At 39.5% G+C, this 22,996-nt stretch overlaps 1 protein-coding gene across 1 annotated transcript; it reads right to left on the reverse strand.

The window, feature by feature from the left end:
* Positions 1-1,505: 1,505 nt before the first annotated feature.
* Positions 1,506-22,072, reverse strand: crip2 (cysteine-rich protein 2). The gene is made up of 8 exons (XM_084392687.1): positions 21,776-22,072; positions 7,974-8,068; positions 4,943-5,000; positions 4,129-4,263; positions 3,913-3,981; positions 3,695-3,789; positions 3,108-3,165; positions 1,506-2,885 (listed from the first exon to the last, which is right to left on the reverse strand). Exons 1-8 carry the CDS (start codon positions 21,936-21,938, stop codon positions 2,818-2,820), a joined length of 741 nt encoding a protein of 246 aa, XP_084248813.1. The 5' UTR covers positions 21,939-22,072; the 3' UTR covers positions 1,506-2,817.
* Between the last annotated feature and the right edge of the window lie 924 nt (positions 22,073-22,996).

The raw sequence follows: 22,996 nt of genomic DNA on the forward strand, positions 1-22,996 counted from the left end.
TTTAAAATGGGACTGTTTATGGCACTGAATGACGAAGGTGCTGTGATCTGAAAACAAACACGCCACAGGCTCATTGAGAACATTAAAGAGTGCGAGTTTGACAGTCACAGCTCTAAACATGTTGAATATGAATGGACAGTTATCACGGCATCATAAATCTTCTATTCTACAGCTTTGATTTGTTAGTAGAGGTTATCCACTCTTCTGTTTGCAATGGGATTGCACAGTCATACTGTTTTTGTCACAGAAAATGCTTTTCTTTTGCACTAAATTTCGCTTTTGAAACTGTTTTGGAAGCAGATTTAAAAAAATAATAATTAAGTTCTATTCACAAAAGCTTTTTCAAAAAAATTTTTTTTCTCAAAGATACCAGTCTCAAGCACCAATGCTCTACAGACTCTTCTTTGAAGCAAATGTATGAAACTATTAATAATAATAATCAATACACAGACAAAACTGAGCAGGTTATTTGACTGAATATAGCCTTAACTGGAGAATCTAAGATCACAAGAGTATTCCCAAAACCAACCCTTAATTGTAAAATGGAGGAGCACTAATTGTTACAAAAAGTCACAATTCTCGTCCATAAAGGATATAATAAATAAAATTATTAATGGAAAATTATGGTGGCCGAGAGAGCTCAACGTGCTGCAAATGATGAAAACACATGCAAATAGAAAAAAACTTGGGCTGTGAAAAGATTAATCTCGATTAATCGCATCCAAAAGAAAAGTTTGTGTTTACATAATAAATGTGTGTACTGTGTATAATTATTTTGTATATATAAATACACACACTTGCATGTATATATTTAAGAAAAATTTGTTATTTATATATACAAATATTTATATTTATATATAAATTATATGTTAATATATACAGTATATACATGCAAATATTTCTTAAATAAATACATGCATGTGTGTGTATTTATATATACAAAATAATTATACACATTACACACACATTTATTATGTAAACACAAACTTTTATTTTGGATGCGATTAATTGCGATTAATCTTTTCACAGCCCTAAAACACATGAAAATAAAAAAAAAACACCCACAAATTAAGAAAACATCTTCATAAGTTTCACAACATGCGTGTGCTCCAAATACTCACAACACAACCAAATACAGAAACGCGCTGCAAATAACACAGACCACAACGGAAATGTTTCCAGGGGAACCAAATAAGTGACGAACCGTTGTGTTGTGAACTTTTGCAGCGCGTTTCTGTATTTGGTTGTGTTGTGAGTATTTGGAGCACACGCGTGTTGTGAAACTGATGAAGATGTTTTCTTAATTTGCGTGTTTTTTTCTATTTGCATGTGTTTTCTTCCGTTGCTGCGCGTTGAGCTCTCTCGGCCGCCGTAGTAAATATTAACAATGGCAGTGCATTCAAGATCATCTACATCAATTTACCTTCACTCCCATATTGTTCGTGTCTTGTTATAGCATGTCTCAATACAGCAGTCACATTCAGCTAGACTTAAATAAGACGAGGGAAAAGCATTATGTAAACTTTATTATGGGATTAAACATACAGAAGCAGCAGGACTTGACTTGCAGGCTCTGCATAAGAAAGTTCTCTAAAGAAAATAGGCCTGATACAGCAAAACTCAAAATAACAATAACAGTCAGAGTACAAATGTACATTCAGTAAGAATGTAGTCGAACTTACTACAAACTAAAGGGAAACGTAATACTTCAGTTTCAACACTTTGAGAAACTGGGGTTCATCTAAATATTCAACCACAAACAATACAAAAGATTTATCTTTTCCTTAATCCATTTCCATGCGTTATGTAACAGTACTAGATTGGCATCAGAAATATTAGCTGCAGCTACTTGGTCACCAAGCACCAATCACATACACCAACTGTCCCTGTGGACTTCCACTAGCCACCCCATAAATCAGGGGTTGTCCAGGGCTGCTCCTGCAGAATTTAGCTCCATCCTGTCCCAACACACCAGCCTAAAGTTTCTAGTAATCTGGAAGACCTTGATTAGCTGGTTCAGGTGTATTTAATTAGAGTTGAAGCTAAACTCTGCAGGACGGTGGCCCTCCGGGAGCAGGATCTGTCCTCCTCTTAAAAATAGGAGCTTGGCAATTTTACTTTACTGTCGTGTACATCCTGAAGAACTTCTCCTACATTTTTTTAACTCAGGAATGTTGCCATATGGCCAAAAAGTAAATCTGGGTTTGAGAATATTTTTTTAGATTTATGATGATGTGCTCCTGAAAGCATCTGCACGAAGCCTCTAAGGAGAGATTCAGCTCTCTGTCAGCAGGATTTTCAAACAGCCCGGCTCCTCTGCATAAAACAAAGCTCCCCAAGTGAACTTCTGTTGTTTTATCTGCTACTAGAACACACATTACACACACATCCTACTGTACATGCAGTATTGTGAAAGTGGGGTCTTGGTTTTGTCCTTTGTATGGGAGCTATATGCAACATTGTAATAACTACACAAACAAAGATTGTATATACAATAAAATAAGTGATCTTTAAATTAATTGTAGGACAAGTCAGAAACGATCATGTTGACCAGTGTGTGTATATCACGAAGCTCAAATTTTCCTCTTGTTGCGGACAGTTGGAATCGGGGTAGAGGACTATCAAGTGGACCAATAAGAAGAGCCCAAGGGACTGTCAGTGGTGCAGTTGGAGCTGAAGGCATGGTTGTAGCATGTGATGTCACTTCTCTGCAGAAAGATCCGTGATAAGGCAAAAAGTGGGGCAATATGTGAAAGTGCGTGAGGTACTGGTAGTGGCTGTTGTTATAGTGTAGTTGGGCTTCCGAAAGACTGAAAATCAAGGCTGAGCCTCCGTGTTGGGCTCCTTGTCGTAAATGTAGCTGCCAACCCCACCAGTGTTTACACCTAGAAATCCAAAAGAGTCAATCAGACTGGGTTAATAACCAATTTAACTCGGACATATACAGTTATCAAGTAATTAAGAAAGCAGAGGATCATAGAAGATCAAAAATTGCATGAAAAGTGCTTTACCTTTAATGCTAATAAAAAACGACACTATTTTGAAACCAGATTATTGTCAGAAAATGAAGCAATAGCGCCCCCTGGAGTTGAAAAGTCTCACGGTACCTTTTGGGCCGAAGAGGACAGCATAACACGGCTTATGGCAGTAGGGCTGACCATCGTGCTATAACACATAAAAACACATTTTAGGACCGATTCATGCATTCAGTTGATAATTGTATAGGTATCATCACTACCAACTGAATACACTAATTTTTTCAATGCCTTTTCATTTCTTGAGACCTGCACATCAGCTAAAAAATGTATTGTGTACATGTATGTAAAACATTATTTCATTGGCTTCTATGGGGACACGAACGTAATATTCGTTTTACACAATGTAATTATCACACAAATTCATATTGAGATTTCATTTTTATAACGACTAATTGTACAGCCTTACTCCCAAAGAAATTTTTCAAAAACAAACAAACTGGGAATTGCAAATTAAGATTTTAATACTTGTTAATGGCCTTTATTTCCAGCAAACTGATTTATTACCTAATTTACCCACAGATGCCCAGCGGTTTATTCAAGATTTATAATGTAAAATTGATTCTTGATTAACCTCTTTTACATGGACAGAATTAATAAAAGCAACATGGCATCCATCTATGCACTTCTACTATAAGCGACCTTTATTTTCCTCTCACCTCTGCGTGGCTGCCTGCTGCCAGGGTCTTTTTACATCTTTCACAGCGCAGGCACGGGCGATGCCAGTCCTTCCCCAGTGACGTCACCTTCTCAGCTGCCGTAAGTACGTTAAAGAACATGTTATTCTGTTAGCTCCATTACATTTCCTGTTATTCATTCCTTATAATTAAAATCCAAGACACAATATGAAATGTTATTAGGACAGAGAGAAACATACCAAAATAGACCTTCTTGTTGCATCTGGGACACAGGTTTGCTTCCCCGGAGAAGGTGGTGATGCTTCCAGCTGAAATGAGAGGTGCATTCACTCTATGATCCATGACATGGACATTTGTCATACATCATAATTGTAGCTAAAGGGAGATGCATTTAACCTCTATGTTGCTGCTTACACATTCAGTACAGATCAGAATAAGTCTACTGTTGTTTGTACCTTTAGATGGCAGCTTTGAAGATGCTGGGACCCATTTCTCCTGAGGTTTGGGTGCGGAGTCCACGGTGGATCCGGGTGGGGAATTGTTGGTGGGATTTTCATACACATATGATCCTGCTCCTCCAATGTTCACACCTACATATTGACCAGACTTTCATGAAAATATCCCACTATCATGCACCTCATTCATGTACTATGTACATACTGTATAATTAACAAAGAACAATAGTATATAATCTAACATTAACAACATTGATACTTATTGTAAAGTGTTGCCAGTTGCCAGTCTTTCTGGAAGAAAAGAAGATTCCTAATGCCCAGCAGAGGGCACTCTTTATTTTCAGAATAACAACGTTTTATATGTAACCATTTATTAATTTTTTAGACTCTTTGCCATGGGCTATATGTACCAGAGAGCAAAAATCTAAGTCAAATCAATCATTTCACAACCCAATACACTGTATATAAATGGGCAGAGATCAGAACAGTTAGTTCCATGTTAATAGACCTTATTCAGAGCAGCGCCATGACAGGTATGAAAGCGAGGCTGTGAGGGATAGCGCTGTAAAAAGCTGTAAAGCTCCTATAGATCACTTATAATTTTCCACAGCTCATGTTGTCTGGAGTTTCTGTTCCATTAAAGTTTCTTGGAAAGATATTTTTGCAGCGTTTTATCAGCATAACAATTCAAAAACAGAGATGTATGTCTATCCCTCACAGCCTCGCTTTCATTCCTTTTAAAAATGAAAGATGAAAGAAGGTCTATGTTGATGTCACAGGACTTTGACTTGAAATGCTAATTGTGTTATCTCACCTTTTGGACCAAAGAGGGCAGCATAGCATGGCTTGTGGCAGTATGGTTTCCCATCATGCTGTGAGGATGTAAAACAGAATAAAAACCAGTCATTCCAGGCTTATATTCCATCAATCAAGACTCTACAATTGAACGAGTGCGCGTTTGCTGGCTTAAGTTTCCGTTTAAACCGCTGCTTGTACACTATCCTACAGTAAATGTCACAGACGGTGCTTATCTTGGTGTCCTCTCCCTGATAACACTCACAGCAGTTACTAGTCTATGTTGCTGTTCTATGTGTCTGCGTGCTTTGAGTGTGTCTCTGTGTGTGTATATGGAAGGTTGTGGACAGATCATTCTTCAGTGGTAGTTGCTCCCAGACCCCTTTGGTGAGGGCCATGGCGGGAAAGGGTTGCCATGGGAACCGTCAGACAGCAACTGTGTGACCGTTTCAGCTGCGCAGGTCAGGATAAAGGAACGGAAAGGGCAGAGAACAGTGGCCATATGCCAGTACAGAAGTATGCAAGGGGGGGAAAAAAATGCGTAATGAGCCCCACATTCCAACAAAGACTGCAGACACCTTCCCGCCTCAATTCCCATTATGGAAAACTTGATGATGTTGTAACATATTAATACTTCTAAAAAAGGCAAAAAAAAAAAAGCTACACCGGAATACTACAGAGGTGGTTCTGGTGTAGATCATTCGGGACCCTGAAGTAGTAGCCCAACCTGACGACTAGCAGGGAATTTTAGGACTTCACCAACACTCCTAAGGTTAGTCTCACATGTGACTTTAGCATAAAGTCTGGTCAACTTTACAGCTTATTTTAGCAAAGATCCTATTGGGGAATCTGAAGTGTGTGCTCAAGGAAATATACTAGCTGTTTCTAAACCTATGCCATCAACCTCACAAACATCAAATCCAGTGACTAGTTCTTCTGTGAAACCGCTAACAATAGCGCATCTTGACCGTTTAGATTGCGGGCAGATTGAAAAAGAACCATGTTTAGACCCTAAAGATGCTGTTACACTGACAGTGTTTTAAATCACTGGAGGTCATCAATTCTCTGAATTACTAGTTAGTTTGCCAGCAGGCGTTCTAACTCTGACTGCAGTATCCAACGGCAGATCATGTGAGCTTCACTATCTGCACTCCCATTAGCAAATCACCACATGGAGTCACTCTGCATATACAAATGGTGCTCAACGGTCTCTAAGGTTATTATCGCTTCAGCTCACCCACTTTTACCGTTTACACCTGGTATTAAGATGTGTTTTGGTCGATGGGATCACAAGTGGACGACGCTAAATACAGGTGTAAACGGGGTCTAAAACGTTTTGAGCTTGTCCACTTCCAAAAGTAGTCAAACGCATTTCTCCGGACTGCTTTTGTGGTGTAAACGCTCATGTGGGCGAATGTGTTCAAACAGCCACAAAAGTACACTCTCCACCTACCGAACTAATGCGTAAACATTATGGGAAGCGTGCTAGCCAGACAGGATTTAAACTCTGTTGGCTGAAGACCCAAGTTTGGTTTGACGACGAAAAACGTACCAATAACAATGTTCTCTCACCATCTCTGATTTCGAACATGCACTCAGAGTTCGGCGTGATCTTGCGGCTTTCAGAGCATAAACTAAAGCTGCTGCTCTCCGTATATTTTTCCATCGTCTCGCGTTCATGTGTAAATTGCTTGAGCTTATTTTGTCCATTAAATTGATTGATCTGAAAAAAAAAAAATGAAAAAAAAAAAAAACCCCGATACATTTACCTGCTCATAGACTCTCCCCTTAAAGAAATCAAGACAGAAGTGGTTGAAAGTGGATAAAAGAGACGGATTAAAACACGAGGTGTAAACGGGAATGTGTCTGCCTCTTCTACTTGTGATCCGATCGACCAAAACACAGCTTAATTCCAGGTGTAAACAGCGCCTCTGTTGCACACCTCTTGACTCCTGTAAATTGGAAAATCAAGATCGGATCTTGCTGTTTTGAGAACATTTTTGTGTGAAATATGCATTAGACGGACAGTGAATAGTCTGTGGGTGTGATGTCTAAGTCAGATACAACACTTAGTCCGCCAGCTCCCATTACAGTTCTCACTGGTCAACTCTCACCGGTCATATAGAGCAGCTCACACTTTTCCCAGAACCAAGAATCACATCCACCCCTATTCCCATAAATCATCTCGCTTTACCCTGCATAAATCCATTGAGGACACTAAGGGGTGATCATCTTAACTTCAGTCAATGGTCTTAAAGAGAAATGTACATGTGCTTTACCCGTCTTCACAAACCCATCTTCATTCCTGTACCATGTAACAACCAACAGAAATCTCAACATGGCAACCTGACCTACATCCACATTTAGGCTGATGTGAGCTGTGAGGATGTTAATATGCTTACACAGAGATTACAGAGAGAATTCCTTCTATTTGTGACTCTTCCTAAATGCAACACTTCTGTTTCCTACTCTTATCCTTGTGGAATACAGACTCAAGGCAACATGATGACGACAATTCCTCTGGCTCTAAAACATCACAGCCCTGTCCTTTGCCCTCTGCTGCCATTCCGATCTAGACACAGTCATCACAGTGTGATGTAACAGGATGCTGGAAGGTCGCGGAGAATTTAATTTGGCTCACAGTCATGCACACAGGAACACCCAGGACGTACAAATCTGTCCAGCAAGTTTTCAACAAATCACTGAAAACGAGCACCATCACGAGACACGATTACAACAGCTTTCCAAAACAAAAAAGAAGGGAAAATGCTTATTGTAGCATGGAATAGGCTTTGTGACGGTTTGGTTTGCCTTTGTATTTTCATGATTGTTTCATATTTACTACCTCTTAAAACGTTATGTCGTGCTAGCACCCGACACACATAATGCCACGTGACAGGCCTCAGTTCTGGCGCTGAACTCTTCAAATAGAGCACCGATCCTCTGATGGAAACGTGCAGTGCCATAAAGTCAATACTCAGCTGCTGGAGTTTGAGTTTCCCCAACTAGACTGCAGAGAGGTAAGTGTGAGATCTAGTAGTGAGTCTTACCTCAGCATGGCCACCCGCTGTCAGGGTCTTACTGCAGCGTTCGCACTTCAGACAGAACTTGTGCCAGTCCTTCCCCAGTGACGACACCTTCTCAGCTGGGAGATGAAAAAGAGAGAAAGATTGATTTTTACACTTTTTGATAAGAAAATGCGAGTTTGCACATGAAAAACCTGTCCAATACTAGGGTTGGTCAGTGGATGCCAAGTCAGTGTAATTATTAGAGAGTTACTAGGGTATTGAGGCATTGCTATGGGATTTTTCACCTCAGAATTTGAGGTTTAATTCATGTACATAACACTAATGGTTAAAACTTAGGGTTAGGTGCTTGTTCAAATCCCTAACTCTGAGTAGCAATAACAGTGATGCTTGTCTTAGAATTTCAAATGAGACATAATTTGGGTTCAATTCTCAATACCGGCAGGAAATAACTGAGGTGCCCTTGAGCAAGGCACCTAACCCCCAATCGCCCCCGTGCACCACAGCAAAAATGGCTAACCACTGCTCCGGGTGTGTGTGTGTGTGTGTGTGTGTGTGTTCACTACTCTTAATGTGTGTGCACTAACTTGGATGTGTTAAATACAGGCAAATTCCATGCATGCCACTTTCACTTTTTTTATTATAATAGACAATGGCTATATCTGAATGCATTCTTCCCTACTATATAGTAGATGAAATACTACTACTGGTGAGATTCTGAGGTGTGCATCCAATGGACATTTCACTATCCCAAGAGGCCACAGGAGAGGATTTGTGAATGGAAGTGAAGTGAGGCAACTCACAGGTAGGCCACATGACAATGACACAACGAATATCCAGGTTACAGTCATTCTATATAGATCTCACTTTTTAAAATGGTTTTAAGTACTCATTTAAAAAGTATCTACTCAGGGAGTATGCAACTTTGAAAGCAGTATATGCGTCATATTGTGAATTTGTGATAATATTGTGTTGCTGCTGATAGTGAACCTGCCCGTAACCACACCCTAGAATCTCTTATCATCTAAACAGTGTAGAAGGATTTTGAAGCTAGTTTTATGCTGTAAGTTTCCCTTCCACTCAAATATGAATGCCTGCAGCTCCTGATTAGCTATGAATATGCCATGGAAAATTCCTGTCTGAGAATCCAAAATCCTAAAAGTATGTACCCAAGTATGTTGTGCATTTCCTCAGAAGGTTAAAACAAAGAGCCTCTCCCTGTCGTGAAGGCAAAAGTGAGCGAGAGTCTCCACACAAGATTATAAATGGTGGATTTGTATAGTTTTCAGAGCCAGGCTAGCTTTATATTTTGAGGATGTTTGCTGTGGTCTGTGCATTTTCATTTTGACAATCAATGTGAGATCATATCCCATAAAAACAATGAAAAGTACTGGCCTCATGATGAGAGGTCCGGGTCACAGCGTTTTATTTCTAAGCAGAAATGTGTTGATGTGCAACACAAGGAAATGCAGTGGCAGGGGGCTATTACAGCCGGACAGCTAAGTGACGACATTTAGTACAGAGACCCACTTCTCAATTTCCCCTCTTGTCCGGTTTCTTCAGGAGGGTCCCGGGAGACTTCCACAGACCTAATATTACTCTTTCCATTTATATACCTCGCTCTCAAGACAATGCATAACACTGGCCGGCTGGGACAACTCTCTCACTCTGGAGGAAACACCTTCGCTTATCAAAAAGGGGCACAATCGGCTGGAGAGAAGAGTTCATTTCCTCCTGTTTTCCTCTCCTTCCTTGCTTTCCCGCCTGGAAAAGCATTGTTTTCGTTCAGTCTGTTTAACAGCCCTCTTAGTCCGTCTCTTGGGGGGTTCTAGGTCAGTATAGCAGAGATCAGTTTCACCATCAGAGGAGGAGGTTTTTTTACAGCTAAAGTAAAGCAAAAACTCCTACTTCACTGAGATACCCAACTATATCCACACATGGAGGCAGAGGAACAATTTGAAATGTGTGGGCACTGATCTTTAAAAAGTGTGATAATCTCCAGGACATGTTGATGTTCGCTAACAGTATACTGCTGCAAAGGTATTTCAAACTTCTTTTTACCCCTAGAGGCCCAGATATACTCACGGCGAAGTTCTTTTTCATTTTTTGTTTAGGGGTAAATCGAAGTTCAAAATACATGACCAGCGATATACTGTTATCGATCACCTCATGCCGCCCACACCGCTGAGAGCGACCGTTAGATGAATATGTAAATATGTGCTGCATGCTATCCTCTGGGTAACAAAATAAACAAAACAAAATTGAGAAAACAGCAAGCTTTTTTTAATAAAGCATAAGAAAAGCATCTTATCATTGCAATGTGGATATGTTTGCACGAGCTCTGCAATTCTGCACTCTAGTAAAGTCACGTCACGTGACATATATATATATAGCACTTTATTCAGTAATTGCTTAAAATCAAGCAGCTTTACCGTATTAAACATGAAAAACAGTGTCAGTGTCTCGTTTCATCAGAAGTACAACTTCATTTTCTACTATAAAGCAGCTCCTCTAGTGTGTTCATGTTTTCACTCATGGACATCTGATCACAACGGACTCAGGAAGAGAAATGAAGCGGTAAAGATTTCCAACTGAAAGAAGGTGAAGCCTCAGAGCCACACCTACCCATTACGTAATCGCAACGGACCAATGGTAGAACAAAGGTGTTTACCGACTGAAGCAAACTTTTCCGGAATATTCGCTTTGGCAAGCTGTTTTGAACTCCCAAAACGAACTCCAAACGAAGTTCATTTTGGCTTGATTTTGTTCGAAATTATGTCACAGCAGTTCGTTCTTTGATTTCGCTTGAAGTATATATCGGGGCCTTAAGCGAACAACTTAGATACAGTGGGTATATCAATGCCTTTACTGGCCCAAGTAAAATTAGTCCACCCTCAAGTTCTGGTCTCTATAAATTGCGGGTCCCTTCTTGAGTCTGCAGGATTTTTTTTATGTCTTATAACATTATAAATTTGATTGCCTAGTAAAGTGGCAGCACAACTTCCCTTACCCGGACACATGATTTAAGGAATCATTGATGTCCTGTGCACATTGATTTAGCCTAGCTAACTAACATAATGTTTTCATGCAAACAAATTTTTTTTTAAATCGTTATGTACTATAAATGTAACCCTATAAATGAATTCTAAGCTCACATTGGAGAGACAGAGGCCCAGACAGTATAAATCACTGATTTACAGCAGGAGGCTAATCCAACATAAAGTGTGATTTCACAGGCAATGGCCCAACTGGATATAAAGAGAGAGAACGTCTCCACAGGGAAGAAGCCAAAGCCAGTGAGCACTATACAACGATAAGCGCGTGTACGTGGTGGTTGACGAAGTGCAGATGAACAGAGCTGCCATTAAAAGGGCTTCTGTTGTTGTACAAGTGTGAGGTTGCTGGGAAGCCGTTTCAGTTATTGGTGTTGTTTGGCGTGGGCGGGAGGGAATCGCTAATCGCTCATCAAGCAGAATACCCCTGGACGACCTCCAGTCACAGTCTAACACACATCCTTTTACTACGGCCAAAGGAAATCGGTGTCTTGGGTGGTATATTTACAAGCAGCTTTGTCCGCAGAATTTTTTTTTGCAAGCCTGGTTTCTGCTTTCCAATAGAAACGGCTATAGCGATATCCTAACAGCACTGTCATCTCGTACGTCCCTGAGGGGATCCATTCGACCGGAGAGACACGGGAGACCAGAGAGTGTTTCATTAGAGAGTCAGGTTACCTTGGATGCGAGGCGTAGATGCATGAGAGCCGTAATGGCCGGTTGTGTAAGATTATACGAGAGGCTGCAATACCTCCCAATGACCAGCTCTAATGAGCACAAGCAGAGGTTAAGAGTGCAATACGTACACCTGATTGCAGATAAGCAGCGTAGTGCTTTGTTTTGAATTGCAGAGGTAATCTCTTTAGTCCTGCCGGTGCTGTCTGTAGAGGTAACATCTGTCAGCCATGGGTTGTGTGTTTTCCCTCAGTTTGCTCTCACAATTAAATCAGATGAGAACACTTCTAACACCACGGACCGGGTCAACTGATCCGTGAGCAACACAGAGGTTCGTTTAATGTGTTCTGGCTGGGGCGCGAAGGGAGGGTAAACAAAACCCTCAGCGACTTCACGCGAATGAGCTTGTGCCATCTCAGCAGGTTTGGATGTGGGCTAATGGAACTACACTATGCAGTCAGCAATCATTTCAGTCACAACACACAACTATCTCTAACCAACGAGAGTCACACGAGATTTAATGAAGTCAACAACACAGAGCAAGATTTATGAACCTAATGTCGCATAAATAAGTTTCTCTGTAAACATGTCATGCCCAATATCCTGGGGTTGTTCCAGAATAGAAGAGACTCTCAAAAAGTCCTACACTGCCAGAAAACTCAAGCCGTGAGAGAGATGCATCAACATCAGTCTCCATTTAATCACTCTTATTAAGTTTGTCTAGGCACAACATATGCCTCTATCACTCTAGATTAGAACATAGGGACACCGTGTTCGTAGTTATTAGCGTCTCTCTTTAGCCATCATGGCTTATCATTTTTGAAACTGATGTGATTGACCCTTCTCTCCACCTCCTTGCTAATTCAGACAAGCTTTACAGAACATCCCTTTTGTAAGAGAGCTGTAAGATGAACTGAAGAAAAATTCCACTTTTATCCTCTCTGGGTACCTTCTGTCTCTATTATAAGCTAGCTACAATGTTTTAACATATTTGGGGATAATTTCCATAAAAACTATCCAAACGTTCAAACAATCCATAGACTTACATTTGAAAATAAAAGCTTTTCTATGAAAATGAAGGACGACAAAGGTTGTTAAGGGAGAATTAGTCAATAAAACGTAGGCCTTTTATTATTGATAAGGCAGTTGAAGCAATGACAGGATGTAATAGGAGAGCAGAAGGGAACGGACCACATGCCAGGACTTGAACTCGGATGCCCAAACGCTATATATCAGAGCGCTACCCACAAGGCTATGGCTTCAGTAAGTAGTTTTAAGGAGGGATTTTTAGCGAAGGGTCAGTTAGGTGGGTTTAAGCTGTAATTCAGTACAAGTTTGTGGTCAAAAACAGAAATGTATCCACCTGAGTGGGCATGGACCCTATTAGTTATTTTAGCCGTACAAAAACAGTTTGTTATATTTCTTGATATTGAAAACTTGTCATATTATTTGAATTTATTATCGGAAATAAAAATCACACTGATTTCTAGAGCTAATAGTTTACTCCAATTTGTTATTCTTTTAGATTAAAGATTATGAAGACAAACATTTTCTTTAGAATATTGTGCATAATATGGCAAGGAGAGAATGATAAGGAAGGTCTGTTATATGCTGACACTGCCTGAGATGTAATCACAAATAAACAGCACTAGGCCTCAACAACATTTACACAGCTGAACACCCTACGGGCTCCGCAGCAGGAATGCACTCTAAAACCTACTCCATTATCCTCAGCAGACACTTTCTGTATGTTCAAAATTGATTTTTCTAGAACTGAAAAAGCAAAACTATATAAAAAAAGAATATGAACATACAAGTCAATGGGTGGCACTGGCTTGATGTTAATTGTACTTGGTTTGAAGAACCAGCCATGCAAGTCCCTAACCGATTAGGACTCAAACGATTGGCAAAACGACATGTGTTATATATCTTTCTACTCACTGTGGTCGTACACATGGAAATCAATTTGAAAGGCAAGGACAGATTTGCTTCCACTTCAGCAGCCAATAATGTGGACCCATCTGTTCAGAGAGAGCACTACAATGAACCCGTTCTCTCCCTGACTGTATCCTCTCCTACTGCAAAAGCAACATGATGCGCGCCATCTGGGTCCAACATGGCGCTTTGCTTCGAGTCACTGATTACAGCCTGACCCGCTAGCCTCGCACCTGAGGGCCTGCAGGCCATACGCAAACCAAGATAAAACTGGGTCAAATCATGCTGTCAAATGTACACAAAATTATGACATGAACTTCCTGGCTCCATTAACCAGGGAGATGATTGCTGTGGTTAGTTCCTCAGCTTTTTCAGACTATAAATAGCATGTCCTGCGCTCAAAGCATGTTTTGTAGCTCTGTTAATGACCCTACTCTTCTATGGTGGCAAACAGTGCCTTTCTTTGAGACGCTGCCCGTAACCATCAACTCCTTAAATGGCAGTTCCTTCTCCAAACAAATCTCAATAGGCGTCTGATTGCGAGTTTGGTTTTCCGATTTACAGTGGCTTGTGAATTTCCTAACAGGAGTGCGGAAAGGCTGGGTGTGGTTTAGGCCCATGCTGTACAGATGTGGCTCTGCTGACGCAAGGCACGGCAAGATGTCGGTCTCTTCAGTCTAGCGCAGTTTCCTCTTGATATAAATTAAGCAACCTCATGATTCTGGCCTGAATGAGAGCTATGTACTGTATGCTCTGGGCTGCTACTGTGGTGCCCACGGCTGTCAGTACAAATCAATGCTGCCTCGTGGAGCTCGGCCTCACAGTTTCCCTATTATAGTCAATATAAAAACACTACTGATCCTGGATCAGTGATCCACACATTTCAATGGTTGTGTGGATATCATGAAACCTATTAACATAAACATGCCAGGATCAGGTTGTATTCCAAAATCAAAAGTAAGAAATTGTTGCTTAAACTAGTCCCCTTGTGCTGTAAATCAAGCTTTTAATTTAGCTTATATGTCTATGTGGTGTTTTTAATATGCTTTGAGACAAACCATGTGTAAATTCACAAGTCGACACCATTGCTGAGTATTTTCTCCTTAAATCTGCAGTGACTGTCTCAAAAACGAGGTTTGAAATTGCTGGTGTTTCTGACGTCACAAACTACTAAAATGACATATTTAAAGGTCCCGTTCTACGTGATCCCATGTTTCAAACTTTAGTTAGTGTGTAATGTTGTTGTTAGAGTATAAATAATATCTGTAAAATTATAAAGCTCAAAGTTCAATGCTAAGCGAGATATTTTATTTAACAGAAGTTGACTACATAAAACGGCTCGATTGGACTACACCCCTCTACTTCCTTCATTAGTGACATCACCAGAACCGTGTTTAGACTAACCTCCGCCCACAGGAATGCTCCCTCAACTCTACTGGCTACTTGCGCACTTCTTATAACTTAGGCTACTGTGTTTACTCTACAGCTGAAACAACTAATCGATTTAATCGATTAAAATCGATTATTAAAATAGTTGTCAACTAATTTAGTCATCGATTAGTTGCTAAATAACTTTTATTTGCCGTAAGCGGCTCATTTCGTGCATATTTTAAATCTGCGGTGACCAAAGTGTGGCAGTAATGAGCCACCGGAGGTTTTACTCAGCCAGTACAGCAGGAGAGGTAGCGAATAGCCAATAGCTGGCCTCGTTTTATGTCACGTGCTTCCCGCACAGCGTCTCTGCAGCATTCAGCGAGATGGCAGGCGGCAGTGGAGTAACTGTACGTTCACACCGCCGCCGACTTGAGCTTCCACAGTTAACGGAAGTCATTCATTTTCAATGGAAGCTGGCTTCTCTCAGAAAAAATAATTAATTGCACAGTCTAACCATCATAGAGTGAAAGTGTATCATTTGCATGTGTTTTTAAGTCCTGTCAGTTTAACAGGGCGCGCTTGACAGGGCATATGAACGAGCAGAGAGAGAGAGCCCCGGCCGCGCGCGCACTCACCCGAGCGCTGTCTTGCTCTCTCTCTCCCTCGCGCATATTAATCAAAATCAATTGATACGCAGATTATTAATCAAAATCAATTGATACGCAAAATCAATTGATACGCAGATGTTTGCAAATGTTCAGTCGTAAAAGCTGATAACATTGCTTTTTAAAGCTTTACAAACATGTTCTGTGATCAGTTTGTCGTTTACCAGTTCATAATTCAGTCTTGTCAAATGGGCAAAACTAAAATATAAGTACATAAACCGATTAATCGATTAATCGTAAAAATAATCGACCGATTAATCGATTATCAAAATAATCGTTAGTTGCAGCCCTAGTTTACTCAGCTCTTACCGTGATTTTCTGAAGTAAAACTGACGCTTCATCTTTTGTGTGATGTACAATAAACTTTATTAAACTCATCAGTACATGTTTGATCATCATTCGGACCTGGTCCGAAACAGCAGACTTGTAGGCTGTTAATAAATAATGGATACATACAAGCAGATGACAATACGTTATAATAACCGTAATTAAACTACTAAACCATACCTGTTTCATCTCTATACAGCACTCTGACTCTGTAGGCATTATTGTCCGACTCGAAATGAACGCCGTTACTGAGAGTTTCTGATATTACCATCATTCCATGAGATGAATTTGTCCTGACAGACCGAGCGCGAGCTCATGAAGCTCCGCCCCCTGGGTCGTCCAGCAGCAGCTAATTTGCATTTAAAGGGCACACACTGAAACAGCTCGTTTTTCTGAGCCCCAAAAAATGTCAATTTAAACATGCTGTAAAAAATGATCTGTTGGGTATTTTGAGCTCAAACTTCACATACACACTCTGGGGACATCAGAGACTTATTTTACATCTTGTGAAAAGGGGCATACAACGGGACCTTTAAACTTCTTCATGCCTTAAAATAGCTTGAACGTAACTACACCCTTCCCTCGTTTAGTAAATGCAGTTCTATGAATATGCAAATTAGCCCCGCCTCCACTCACTCACACCAGCTCAGAGATTCACTCGTTGACGATCAGACTTTTACGTTAAGGCCCTTGCACACTGAGTCCGAAATTCGCATCCGAAATTTTTGTACGTTAAAAAATAAATACGACCTCACGTTATGTCAATCACGCTTGCACACTGCCTCCGAAACTTTCGTCCGTCAAAATTTCGATTTTCTGCGTTTTTCGCGTCCGTAGCAAGCATTTTGAATGGTGTTTTGACAGTTTAGAGCCACCGAATCACGAATATTTACGAATACGAAAAAACGCATGCAACAACCTTTATTTGTTACAACAATTTGTTAATCAAAGATGAGTTTTAAGGGATAAAATTATTGACTACAAGGGGATCTTTTGCATTGTAATTTTTCCATGACAATTTTAAGCCCATTTCTCAGTTCAGTTCTCATTAATGCAACAGTATTCATTACCATAATATGAAAAATATGTATATAATACTTAAATATTTAAATTTAATTTACTATGGCTGCCTTTTCTGTGCTGACTTGTAGGCTAATCCATGCTGATTTAAATAGTAAAAAAACACTGTAAATACAGTAATTTAACTAATACTGTAAAACAAATCTAAATCGGCATTGGAAAATAATAGGAAATGCTGACAAAAACAACATTTGGATGTCTTACTTAATACTTAATAAGAATTTGGTGGTAATGTTAATTGTCATAAGAAAGAAACTAAATCACAATGCAAAAAAACAAAAAAAACAATTGTCCTAAAATAAGCATCATTTTAATTATGCTACAAATAATTTAGTTTTTTGCCTTTTGATTTAGGGGTGAAATCTGACCCAGACATTTATTTTTGTGAGATTCGCCCAGTTAGAATTCAATTTTTTTATTTCAATAAATTCTAATAATACATGCATGGGCTGATTTATGAACAATCTAGAGGGGAAAAAATACAAGCAGCAGCATTACATTTCCCTTGATGTGTCTCCAGGTAGAGCAAATTTATGGAGACAAATTATAGGCCTTCGGGTAGGTCGAATCAGAATAATGTGAGTTTAAAGACTAGTATAAAACACAAGTATAATTACATGATGGCTTAGGTCTTTCTTCTTGCTAACCTTGCAACAAGAGCGAAAAAAATAAAATCTTGCAACTATGGTCGAGGTTCATGCCTGCCAGGAATCCTGCCAGACAAGGAGAATGGCCCCCCAATTCTGACTCCCAAGATTACGCAATGCCCCCAAACAGTAGGCAAAAAGTGCCATTATGTAACAGATTCTGCACATTCAAACAGCTTGTAGGGTAGCCATCTGGAAGACACAGGGTTTTATAATGGACAAGTGCATGAGAGACGGTAAGAATTGGGGACAGAGAAAGAAAAAATAGATAAAAAGGAATAATGAGGGTTGAACAACTTTCCATTAAACCAACAGGAGGACAATGAGTTCTGTCTGTATCTAAACTAAAACCAAAGGATGACGTGATGGAGATGCCCTCTCACATTTTGATGAAGAAAGCATTCTTAACTCCTATTCAAGAATGAGTGCAGGCTTTCAAAGGAGAAAAGTTGAAAAGATGAAAGATGTTGCAGGAATTACCTACATAGCTGCATTTGTTTTTATAGGCATAATTGCTTATAAAAGTGTGTTGTGTAATGTGTGTGTGTACAGATCTGGAAATGGATAGAATGCAGATAAGAATTATTTTGCAGAATATACAGATTCAAACAGACTTAAATTCAGTTTTCATTGAAGCAAAGTATGAAAAATGGGAAAGCACTGATTCCATGCGTCACATTTGAATGCGAAAAACAAGAAAACCCACAGCATCTGCTAACAGCTGTCCAATAAATGAATAAAAGGTTCAACTGAAAAAAAAGTTTCCACTCAATACAGTGGCTTACCAATTAGGTATGAAACAGGATATAGTCAGGAAGGAATTTACAGGAACACATGCACCGACTCCCACAAACTCAATTTGGAAATACCATCTGGAGCAGCTGCGTTTGCGCAAAAAAAAAAAACCCCGGAATTTGGTAATACTGATCTTTTAAAATAATTTAATAATTATTACTCACATTTTATATTGAAAATAAACTATGATAAATAAATAAAACAATTGATCATTATTAAATAATAATAAATATTTTTATTTCATAGACTGTTTTCCGCTCGTTCCACGTCTAGACTGTGGATTTGGATGCAGCCTTCACCTTCACCCTCAAATATTCCACTCGGTGACATTTTCATATTCAGAGGAAAGGACTGACTCTGAGAACCAGAAGTGGAGAACCGCACCCTTGCTCTTCCACAGCTGTATGGAATGTGTCTTGGCTTCAACGTGAGTCTAATAAAAGCACAGTCACCCGCATCTCAAACAGCTCCCTCGTGACGTAAGCCGAGGTCTTGGGTGAAACCCTGCTTTGTCCTTTCTTCTGCACTATGGCATCATGAACCACTAGCGCTGTATGTGACGTCTGCAACACAGCTCCAATTCCTCCCTTATGGTAAAACAAACATCTAAATATTGCATCAAACCCAGCCATAATGACTTAAGAACCTGTGTCTCAAAGGGTTCACCCAAAAAATGTAATCCTGCCATCATTTACTCGCCCTCGTGTCGATCCAAACCCGTACGACTTTCGTTCATCTTCGGAACACAAATGAAGATCTTCTTGATGAAATCTGAGAGCTTTCTGTCCCTCCATTGACAGCTACGCAACTACCACTTTGACGCTTCAAAAAGTTCATGAAGAGATCGTAAAACTAATCCATATGAATCGAGCGGTTTAGTCCAAATTTTTAAAAGATTTAATTTAGGCTTTTATTCACATATAAACATGGACCAGTGAACATAAACAGAAGCTCAACCGTACTTCCTTGACGGTCAAGGAAGTTTGTATGTGAATAAAAGTCTAAATTCAATCTGTTCATCATTTAAAGTCATCATTTCTCTTCAGAAAATTTGGACTAAACCGCTCGATTCACATGGATTAGTTTTACGATCTCTTTGTGAACTTTTTGAAGCGTCAAAGTGGTAGTTGCGTAGCTGTCAATGGAGGGACAGAAAGCTCTCAGATTTCATCAAAAAGATCTTCATTTGTGTTCCGAAGATGAACGAAAGTCTTACGGGTTTGGAACGACATTTTTGGGTGAACTAACCCTTTAAACAAGAGAGTTCATTTTTATCATTTTGCTGGGTCTGAGGTTGATGGGAATATCAATGCATTTTGTAGATGTCCAATGTGAAATCTTGATCCTGAAGCTGAAACCAGCTTTTAACAAAATCTCTGCCCACCCACTAAACGCACAGCCATGGAAAGAGCTGCACATGCTTTTATATAACAGCACCTCGCTCACACCATCGATTCAAAACAACCCGACAGCTTTATTGGTCGTGTGTTATGGCTTTTCGGTTGACACACAGATTAATATAACATAAATAAGAGCTGAATAATCATCTCAGTTTCCAGCACACAGGCTCTGATGCACTGATGAATAACCCTATAAATATGAGAGCAGGGATGATAAGGTCAAGCGGGAGAGAGGCTATTCAACCGTTTAATGGATTGAGATGTGTATATTGAGCAGACATCAATGCTGACTAGAAAATGGGTATAAATGAAGAGAAGAGGCAAGTCATTCACACATCTTTTAGCTCCCCAAACTTCCACACCAAGAGCCACATGCTGTATTATTAAAGAAAACATTTAAGTCTACGTACAGCAGCAACTTTCAAGCATTCATTTTAGTGTTTATAAAAATAGCCCATCATCTGGCCAAGAGAGTGGAACATAAAGTTTATGTCAAAAAAAAGATGATTGTAACAACTGCAGACAGGACTTACACAACTGTTTATTATTAGTGTTACAGAAGTGGGCAATAAATTGTATGAATATAAACTGGCTGCTATTGCACTCATCAGTCTGAAAGTAAAAAGCTGACATTCAAAGTTTATTTTTACGTATGTTACTTTCCACAAATACAGTACAAAATAGCGCCAAAAAAGCGTAAAAAAAAATGATGCGTTCATTTCTCAACAAATGGTCCGGGTAAGGATGAGAATAGCCTTCAGAAAATGATGATCATCAACCACAAAAACTAATTTGAATATGCAACATTGCATGTCTAAATACAGTTTAAATCCGTGATTTATGATATTTTGCAATTTTCTACATAAAATAAAACATTAAATAAATATAAAAATTAAATGTATAAAACTAATTCATGAATAAATATAATGTATAAATAAATATAAACATTTTAAATGCTTAAAAATATAAAATAACAAATAACATTTATAAATTCAATAAAAATTGAATTTTTAGATCAAGATGTCTGAAGTGGAACAGGCCAAGTGTCAGTGGGGAGGATGCAGACATTTGATTTGTTTACAACTAGTTACTTTTCACAGAATTTACAGCTAGATATGTACTGAATATAATAATATACAGATGGCTATTACTGTTTATAGTAATAGCCATCTGTATATTATTATATTCAGTACATATCTAGCTGTAAATTCTGTTCACAGTAATAGTTATCTGTATATTATATTCATAGGACAATCTATCTGTAAATTTTTGTTTATAATAGTATTCAACTCTATATTTATTCAGTACATATCCATGTTCTGCACTTATGAACCACTGTATATCCTGCACTTGCTGCTATTGCACTTCTGGTTAGACCTAAACTGCATTTCGTTGCCTTGTACCTGTACTTGTGTAATGACAATAAAGTTGAATCTAATCTAATCTAATCTAACAAAGTTAATTTTGTGTGACACAATTATTAATAAAATAATGTTTCATCGTTTTCCTCACATCTTAAAAGCATAGAATTTGTCCCTGTAATGCTTTGGAAACCAAAGTGTACCGTATTCATGGAAGGTGCCGCATCTCCTCGTCAGTAAGTTCAAGATTGTGTTAATTTTGGAGAGTTATGAAAGCGGGCAAGTAAGCCACAAGAAAGTACAACTAGATTCCTAATTGCGAGTGATTTATGCGATCTATCACAAACCCTCAGCAGTATAAATCGGTTTTATCAACACCTGTGTAAACAAATTATCGCTTTCCTTGATTATACAGCGTGGATGTCATTCATCATACCAAAACAACGGTGAATGAGTTTTAAAAAGAGGTAGGTTACAGAATAAACCAGAAACGTAAACATAAACTCAAACTTACCAAAATACACAGTCTTTTCGCATTTAGGGCACTTTGAAGCCATGGTGAATTCAAACTGGATTCTCTCACAAGGTTTGTCTTGCACGCGCTCAATCCGACCAATGGCTGAGAGCTGGAGCGCATCTCTTATTATCCTACTGAAAGCACCGCGCTGTATTTGCATAGCCCCGCCCTCTCTCGCAGGTCTCCTTTCAGCGCTTCATTCTGACAGCTTTTCTCATTGGTCAGGAAACCTGTCAGTCACCATGTGGACGGGGCCGTCTGGCTCAGCAGCGCTGCTGGCAGGGGCTTCAGTCTGCTTACTTACTGCCACTGGCTCTTCCTTTTTACATCCTTCAACGGGAATGTGAAAGGCATCCAACAATAACTCCTTTCATTTCGCATGAATAGGGATTCTTCAGCACTTGCCAGACCGTTACTAGTGGAAATCAGTGGGAGAATGATATTGGCAGGTCCTAGTCGTGCTTACAACACTTCTCTTTTTGTTTGGGTTGAGGTCACTAAATGGCAGAATTACATTTTTGACTAGTTTACATCACTGTTCCACACACCCAAAAATGTGTGTCACCACGTCTTTTTTTAGACTCAGATCTTTGCCAGCTCTTACAGGCTTTTGCCTCAACCAACCACGTGTGCACGTAATATCTCCCTCGTACTGATCAGTCAGTCTCAGCACTGAGCAGAGCAACTGTGCACCTTTCCAGACTCCACACCCGTTCACAGTAACACACAACCGAGTCCTGTTGACTTCCATAAATCTCTAAATTGCTTAGTCTACTAGTCAAACAGACAGACCCCTGACTAGTACTGTTGTGAAAGTGCCTCTTGACATCTAACTGAATATTGACACACTCTCTCTCTCTCTCTGCCAACAGCTGATTTCAGTGAGAGGAATGTGAGTCTTGCAGAGTCAAGCGTATTCACGTTCATTTGTGTGTCAGTGTTACAGCATCAGTAAGTTTGCTGTTTTAGCACATTTGCAAAGCTGCAATGCAGGGACCTGCTGTGTTGACTAGGTGGGACAAAACCTTACTAGCTATAAAACAATGGTTTTAAATGACTGAAAAGTGGAAAATTCTAACATTTACCACATTAAAATCAGTGAGATGAGACTGGGGCTAGTTGTCACATGGCCTTGGCTAGTTGAGTAGAGTCCAATTACACAAGTGTGCTTTGGGGCTTTTAAAACGTTTAAATCAAATAAAATCTAATTATGATATG

This window comes from Rutilus rutilus (assembly GCF_951802725.1).
Source record: "Rutilus rutilus genome assembly, chromosome: 21".
NCBI lineage: Eukaryota > Metazoa > Chordata > Actinopteri > Cypriniformes > Leuciscidae > Rutilus > Rutilus rutilus.

What these genes read in the sequence shown, in the direction of transcription:
- crip2 (XM_084392687.1), bottom strand. Translation starts at nt 21,938, where the DNA reads ATGCAAATACAGCGCGGTGCTTTCAGTAGGATAATAAGAGATGCGCTC. An exon ending in TGCCCTCTTTGGTCCAAAAG is followed by an intron (nt 4,264 to 4,942) that starts GTGAGATAACAC and finishes GTCAATATGTAG; the next exon opens with GTGTGAACATTGGAGGAGCA. An exon ending in TTCAAAGCTGCCATCTAAAG is followed by an intron (nt 3,982 to 4,128) that starts GTACAAACAACA and finishes CTCTCATTTCAG; the next exon opens with CTGGAAGCATCACCACCTTC.